At 37.0% G+C, this 8,554-nt stretch overlaps 1 protein-coding gene across 4 annotated transcripts in view; it reads left to right on the plus strand.

Annotated features, from left to right (window-relative positions):
• LOC138324921 (receptor-type tyrosine-protein phosphatase epsilon-like) overlaps positions 1–8,371 on the plus strand; it is a 110,541-nt gene extending 102,170 nt beyond the window's left edge. For 3 of the 4 annotated variants that reach the window (XM_069270172.1, XM_069270171.1, XM_069270170.1), the window contains exons 20-21: positions 673–808; positions 1,108–8,371. In XM_069270172.1, coding sequence (XP_069126273.1) covers positions 673–808; positions 1,108–1,815 — 844 coding nt within the window. In that variant the 3' untranslated portion in view covers positions 1,816–8,371. The remainder of the gene's footprint in view (positions 1–672; positions 809–1,107) is intronic. The other variant, XR_011208704.1, reaches the window with a different exon arrangement.
• Positions 8,372–8,554: the final 183 nt, after the last annotated feature.

Below are 8,554 nucleotides of genomic sequence, written 5' to 3' on the forward strand. Positions count from 1 at the left end.
ACCCTGTCTGTATCTGTCAAAGTGAGTACCGACCACTCAACCCTGTCTGTATCTGTCAAAGTGAGTACCGACCCACTCAACCTGTCTGTATCATGTCAAAGTGAGTACCGACCCACTCAACCCTGTCTGTATCATGTCAAAGTGAGTACCGACCCACTCAACCCTGTCTGTATCATGTCAAAGTGAGTACCGACCCACTCAACCCTGTCTGTATCATGTCAAAGTGAGTACCGACCCACTCAACCCTGTCTGTATCATGTCAAAGTGAGTACCGACCCACTCAACCCTGTCTGTATCATGTCAAAGTGAGTACCGACCCACTCAACCCTGTCTGTATCATGTCAAAGTGAGTACCAACCCAGTCAAACCCTGTCTGTATCATGTCAAAGTGAGTACCACCCACTCAACCCTGTCTGTATCATGTCAAAGTGAGTACCGACCCACTCAACCCTGTCTGTATCATGTCAAAGTGAGTACCGACCCACTCAACCCTGTCTGTATCATGTCAAAGTGAGTACCGACCCAGTCAACCCTGTCTGTATCATGTCAAAGTGAGTACCAACCCACTCAACTCTGTCTATATCATGTCTAGAATACACACGTACTGTTTACTGGTTACATCAGTACTCTATCAACCTTATATAATTCTGAGTATAACTTTCAATTCTTTAGGGATGGATACACACGTTGTGGAGTTTACTGTGTTACCAACATCTGCCTAGACCAGTTGAAAGCTGAGGGTGAAGTTGATGTGTTTGGTGCTGTGCGGATCGTCAAGAAAAATCGACCTGATTTGGTGCCAAATGTTGTAAGTAAATAATCACTTCTTCTCAAAAGTAAAACCAATATACATTGTACATGACACACTGACCATTTCCCCAACATTTTCTTTGCACACAATCTGAGCTTGAGCTATTTCCTTGAAATTCATCTTGATTATCAAAAAGTGAATAAAAAGTAAAACCGCATTTCCAAATGCATGGCCAACCTGTATGCACTATATGTCACTTGACTTAATGATTTGATCTGATTCAGGATATTTTGTTGAAAACTTAATGAAGTATGTTTTATAATCTAATGTTTTTACCTTTTGTTTCCATCACACAGGTGGAGTATGTGTTCTGCTATTCCTTCATTGTGACTGTCCTGGACATTATGCAAGAAGACAAACCGAAAATTGTGATTACGGGACCAGCTTCAAAAAGAGGCCAGGTCAATAGAGGTTACCACGTGGATATGTCCGGTCTCCATGGTAACCTGTTTAATAACGACGAGTTCACCAATCTTATCACCAAATCTTCACATTTGAATTTCCACCAAGGATTTTTGCCTGCCTTGGACAATAAAAATCTGGCTGCGAAAGGCCACATAACTACGCAGAAGGCTGCACTCGAACACCTTCAAATTCCAAGCATAGACAGCGTCAGTGTATCGTCAGCTGAATCAATGTCCGACCAAGGCGAGACTTCGGTAAGGAATAAAAATGTGGTGCCAAATAGAACGGTGGCGAATGGCACTGGGAGTCGATATGAGGAAAATAATAATGTGCGTATACATGCTAGTAATGGAGGTCTAACTAATGGTGGTCACTCGTCAAATTACTCACTGCCTTCCACGAGTGCTTTCTACCCTCCCGCTTCATCTTCACGACACGGTGACTTTGTGCCAATTCAAAAGCCACTCCGCGACTCCAGGACAAAGCGACCAACATTACGTCGACAAGACGCCACAGATACGGACGCTGTTGAACTGAAAATGCTGGAAACCAAAAATCAAACCGATGAAAGTCTTTCACTACAAATTTCTCCCTTATGATTGTGAATTACACTATTACGATGTAAATATGCCAGTAGATTTTTTTTATACCAGTGAACAGGATGTAAATCATCCTCCATACTCCAAGGGTTACCATCACTGATGTTATAGCCACCCCGGACTACCTCATAACAAGGGCCCAATGGGCCCGAATCGCTCACCTGCTATCTGGTAATCATGCATGGTTCACACTTAACAAATAGGAGAGTGAATAAGAATTTATATCATGCCTAAGCACAATAGAGGCCCGTTTGCCTCTTGGTAAATAAAAAGAAGTCATTTAAATATTTTAGCCTATTTGACACCTGAGCATTTGAACAAAATTGATAGCCCTTGATCCTAGCATGCAACATGCCCAATATCAGATCCCTATGCCTTTTGGTTATTAAGAAGAAGTCTTTTAAAGATTTTAGCCTATTTGACCCCTGTGACCTTGAATGAAGGTCAAAGTCATCCATTTGAACAAACTTTGTAGCCTTTCATCCAATCATGTTACAGGCTCAATATCAGGTCTCTAGGCATCTTGGTTATCAATAAGAAGTTGTTCAAAGATTTAAGCCTATTTGACCCCTGTGACCTTGAATCAAGGTCAAGGCCATTCATTTGGACAAACTTGGTAGCCCTCTATCCCAGTATGCCACAGGCCCAATATCAGGTCCCTTGGCTGTTTGGTTATTAAGAAGAAGTCGTTTAAAGATTTTAGCCTTTTCGACCCCTGTGACCTTGAATGAAGGTCAAGGTCATTCATTTGGACAAACTTGGTAGCCCTATATCCCAGTATGTCACAGGCCCGATTTCAGGTCCCTAGACCTCTTGGTTATTAAAAAGAAGTTGTTTAAAGATTTTAGCCTATATGACCCGTGACCTTGAATGAAGGTCATGGTCATTCATTTGAACAAACTTGGTAGTCCTTTATCCCAGTATGGTACATGCCAAATATCAGGTCTCTAGGCTGTTTGGTTATGAAGCAGAAGTCTTAACAACATATTTCAGCCTGTTTGACCCCTGTGACCTTGAATGAAGGTCAAGGTCATTCATTTGAACAAACTTGATAGCAATTCATCCCAGCATGTCACAGGCCCGATTTCAGGTCCCTAGGCCTCTTGGTTATTTAAAAGAAGTCTGTTAAAGATTTTCACCTATTTGGCCCCTGTGACCTTGAATCAAGCTCAAGTTCATTCATTTGAACAAACTTGGTAGCCCTTCATCCCAGCATGCTATAGGTCAAATTTCAGGACTCTAGGTCTCCAAGTTTTGGAGAAGAAGTTGTTTAAATGGAAAAGTTGACGCCGGAAAACGGGCAGACGACGGACGCTGCTCCACAGCACAAGCTCGCTTGCCCTTCGGGCAGGTGAGTTAATAAAACTGGAGAGAAAGTTCAGGAGAAAAAAACCTGAGGAATCACAGTTCAGGGGTGGATATAATATCAGTGATATTAACCCCTCGAGTATTGAGGATGGATGTAAATGTGTGAGGGAGAAATTTGTTTTCATTTTAATGTACCGTAATGCTCACTATTATATATTATTGGCCAGAAGTTAACAGGTCAAGACACTACAATATATACCTGCATCATATGAAACAATATATGTATAGAAATAAGATACTTTTATCATTGGAGAAATGACCTTCTTTAATTATTTACTTATTTTTGTGGAAAATAACATCTGATAAACTTTAAAGATATATTAGAATAAGTAATAATCTGTTGTAATGAAGACAACAGATCCATTTTTTATACTGTGTTAATGATTAGATGGAAGAAAATAATGTTTACTTGCCCTAGTAAACTATCAAGGGCTTACAAGTGTACTTTGTACCCGATACCAGTCTGAAGGGACATTTTTATTCTCCACTGTAACCATATGTTATGGTTGACACTGGCCCCATAAAACATCCTCAAATTGGTCCATGATACACCTTTCATTGGGTCATTAAATTATCCCGAATTAGGATCTCGAGCTAGTTGGTTCCCTAAATATACCCTCAAAAATGCTCTCAGGTTGGTCCAGACATAGACCCTTAAGAAGGCCCTCAAACCTGATTTGAAAAGTTTGGTAAATTTCTGATATCATAAGAGTCGTTTAATCTCAGTTGATTTGTTGTTTCTTCTACGACTAAAGCATGTACAAATGTACATGTTTTATCATGGTACACGTATATAATTGCCTTGTTGTTTACATTTTTCTACCATAACATTTTGTGATTACATAAATTTGCATTCCGAAAACTTTTTTGAGATATTCAACTTTAAACGTTGTTTTTCCCATGTGTCAATGCTGAAGCTACACCTGTATATATGTGAGAATGTTAAAAGTCTTCCTCAAATCAAGGCATGATGTTACTTTATTTGTATATCCTGTATAAAATTGTTGTTTTAACTTGCACCTGCCAGGAGTATGGCAGGGGGCTTATGCTGATGTATGCATTCAATTACATGTAGTTTCAAGTTGGTCAACAGATTCACTCCAACTTTCCTGTCATCTTCTTTGTAGTCAGAATCCCATAGAGACCTGTACATTTTACACACATTTTGAGTCACCTTTACCAATCATCAATGTCATCGCGGTGAAAAACTCAAAAATCATAGACTCATTCATTATTTGTCCGGATGTAAATTTGCATTTTTTCCAGCAAAATGTCTCCCAGAATTTTGGTATGATCATGCATATTTGTCTTGATTCTGATGCAGTATGTTAAATGATTTTCCTTAATTTCAGACTTCACAATCCATAGTTTCAGTATATAAGATGCATTAAACTGTCTTGATAGGTCCTTATACAAGTATGTGTATCGGTTCCATTTTCCTTTCATGACACCAGCACTAATTGGGTAGAATATGGTACTTTAATTAACGAGCTGGTTCTTTGTATATATTTGGTAAAAGGTGGCTCAAGTTTATGGAGGTGAGAAATGATAGTGTTTTGATCACTGCAGGAGCTCCAATTCATCTTGTATATCATTATTTTGACAAGATTTGTATTCAAAACTTTGCAAACATTGATTGGATAATTGAGTATCCAGGTTTTTCTTTGTATATATAAAAGAAAATATATCATGCTGTAAATAGTATTTTTATCACAAATATGACATGGTTTGAGATGAAATTAAAAGACAAATTGAATTTATTGCTGTAAAATAATACTTTCTATTTTTGTAAATTTTTGTATGTTGTTAAAACATGGTGAGAGCTTTTTCGCAATATTTTACACACTTTTATACACTGTCGTCACCTTTTTAACACTCATTGTTGGTATATATATACTCAAGCTTTTTAAAACAAATTTTGGCTGTAACATCACTCATCACTTCACCATGTCACCCTTTGATTAACATTGCTCTCATTAGCTGACCTTGATTTCATGCCAAAACTTTATACTACAGTCGAACCTGTCTATAAAGACCACTCAAGAAAATTTTGGTCGTTAATATAGCTAATTGGTCTTTATACCTAGGTCGAATTATCATGATATTGGTCGTTGGGACTGCAAGAAAATCGACTGATAAATCGATGACTGTTGGTCAGTATGACTGGCTTTAGTGTGTCTAATTCTACAATTTCCATGAATGACAATCGGTATTGAAATTTTTTATCATAACTTACATACCGTATTCAGGGCACTAAAATAATTTTAACATAGGGGCGCTTATTAGGGAACAAAATGTAATGTAAAAAAAGTCAGCCATATTTTAGATCTTTCTGTACTCATGGTACATTAATATCTGCCACAGTAAACATGCATATGCCTTTTATCCTTTGAGATGTATTATCCTTTCAGGATTCTCATGTAAAGACTCTTTTATTCATGTAATATGGGATAAAATGCTGATGTTAGAGGCATTACATGTTGAAAAACATTGTTAAATCAATGAAAAGGGGGCGTTTATACAAGTTCGACTCTTCTCCAGAAAAGGGGAAGGTTACTTATTTGGTGAGGGGCGCTAATTATAGTGAATATGGTTGTGAACAACAGTTATATAAACTTTTTGTACATTATAACTTGCCATCCATCTCCACAGTTCATTTTTCTGAATTTTTTCAATACATATACCGATATACATCATTCCACTTTTCCACACCAGTTGCATTATTTGAGTGATCGGTCATGGTTAGTGTTTGAAACATTTCCAAAGTCACTTTTACTATTCCATTGTTTATATAGCATTATCTATCATTCATGTTGTTTATGGAAAAGCTGTATGATTTTCATAGACTGGTTTAGCTTCTCTTGGTCCTCCCCATAAAATAAACATCTAACGTTAAACCGCAAATTTTATTTATAATACATCCATTGCAAAAAAGTCGTATGAAAAATCACTTTCAATGGCCTGGATGTAAGCATGTGAGAGGTCATAGAGTGGCAGGAAACCAGAGTGTCGGAGAAAAATCTGCATGATCGGGCACTTTCAATGGCCTGGATGTAAGCACATGAGAGGTCATAGAGCGGTAGGAAACCAGAGTGTCAGAGAAAAATCTGCGTGATCGGGCAGGCCCTACTGACTTTTTGATGTCTGTGCCCAAGATCAAACCTCTGGCTGGCAAGGTGGCTTTACCACTACACCACCCAACATCAAACATCTAGACTAAAGACCTGACACAGGCAATAATTTATTACGTTAATTATTTCACCTGTTAACTGATATACAAATATACTGGTAGTCTTCAATCGTGGTAATAAATCAACCATAAACGTTTGTGAGGCACATTTTTAATGCCATCTACTGTATATCGAATTTATAATAAGGGGAGATAACTGAGGAGGTCACAGTCTATGATTGTCTAACAGAGATAAAGTAGCTGGCCTAATTTTTTTCTGAATTAAAATTCGTAGAGAAATTGGAATTCACTAGTAAGGTTCAGGAAGTGTAATCCATTTTTTCAAAAATCATAAATGGTTTTCTAGCACATTTTGGTTTAAAGATGCTCCACAGCTGACAGAGCATATACAATACCTGTCATTTGGTTTATGTGTCTAATTAACACAAAAACGCGTTTGAAATGATTTAGTTTGCTTTTGGTACGTGCACTATCATTACTTAATTCCATATAGGGCATAGTGACATGGGTATTTTTTTAGATGTAATTTAATTATTTTTAACATTTTTATCTTGAATTAAAATAAGAAGCTCAGACTTCCCAATGGTGGTAATGGTGTAAAGTAAGTAACTTTTGTTACTGATAAAAAATACTAATGCGTCAGTTTCTGTTTTTGATAGAGAAAAAATACCATTCGTCAGCGGTGAAGCATCTTTAAATTTCCAAGATTATTTTTTATATCACAGACTGATTCATAAAAGAATCCTCATTCATTAAAGCATTTGTTCATATTTGAAATCTCCGTTTCATATTGGTAAAACCTCTGGTATCACATTGTTATCATGAAGATTATGTTATTCTCATTTGCTCCAAAAGGAATTTCCTTTGTCCAAAGGGAGGCAATTCATACCAGACATATTTTATAATTCATGATTATGTAATTATTGTTTGCTCCGAAAGGAAAGGTTTCCCTTCACAAAGGGAGGTGATTCATTATCGACATTGTATGCAATTTTTCCAGCAATATACACCTTTTTACACCTATCTGTGATTGTATTTTGGTTGGTTCACTTCCTGTGAAGAAATATCATTTATAAGGACAATTTCATGTGAAGATCCCAATTTTACCATCCATCAACCTTCCCATACCAGCCCCCCTCCATCCTACACCCCTATTCCTCCTCCAGTTTTGCTCAAGGCTTGCACATTTATAATCTGAATTCATTGTTAAAACTTTAACATAGCTTAGCATTAATTTTCTAACTTTTCATAATGCAATATTCATTTTATAAGCTCGCACAAGTGATACCAAGCACCCAATAATTTGTTACATGCTCAAGTAATAGGTTAACCGGAATACATTAGATTTCCATAGAGGTAATATCCTTCATAAACTAGGGATTGTGTTGGCATTCTTCACCACAAGATATTTTGAAATCAAGATGTATATGAATAAGCTATAAAAATTTCATTTCTACTAGATTTTATTTTTGTCTTTAATGGCCTGTCAATGCAAGCCAAACTAAAACAAGAAGAAACTTTTGAAAAATTTTCGTCAAAATGAAAGTAGATTTTTTACCTACATTTCTTTTTTCAAATTTAAACATAGCTAATCAGTCTGCTAAGTGCATTTCAAAAGACTTACAGCATACATATTTTCACCATTATAGGTTACTAGGATTTGTCTGTCACACATCTAAACATGTCTCCTTATGTTGTCATAGTGACCAAGACTTCAAGGGAAACCGATGTGTGGCGACATATTCTGAAGTTAGGCCAAAGAAACTTCTGATTTTTATGGTGATGCGTTACTCTTCTGTACTGTTAGGATTCTGATGTTAGGCCGACAAAACTTCTGATTTTTATGGCGATGCGTTACACTGCTGTACTGTAATTAGGATTCTGATGTTAGGCCAACAAAACTTCTGATTTTTGTGGAAATGTGTTGCCCTGCTGTACTGTTAAGTTTATACACTTCTTACATTCCTTTTTACTCAAGAATAAAGAAAATGAAATGTTCCTTTCAGTGTCTTTTTCTTTGTTGAAAATCCTAACCTTTGTTATACTGTAAACCAACTTATTTCCGTGACTTGACAGCCATGGGAGTTCTTTGACTGGAACTATGTTATTCCGTCTTTGCATATTACAGAGTTAGCTCCCTTGCGGGTAGGTATCAAATGTGACCTCATAATTTTGTGATCA

Source organism: Argopecten irradians, chromosome 6, assembly GCF_041381155.1.
Source record: "Argopecten irradians isolate NY chromosome 6, Ai_NY, whole genome shotgun sequence".
NCBI classification, from domain to species: domain Eukaryota; kingdom Metazoa; phylum Mollusca; class Bivalvia; order Pectinida; family Pectinidae; genus Argopecten; species Argopecten irradians.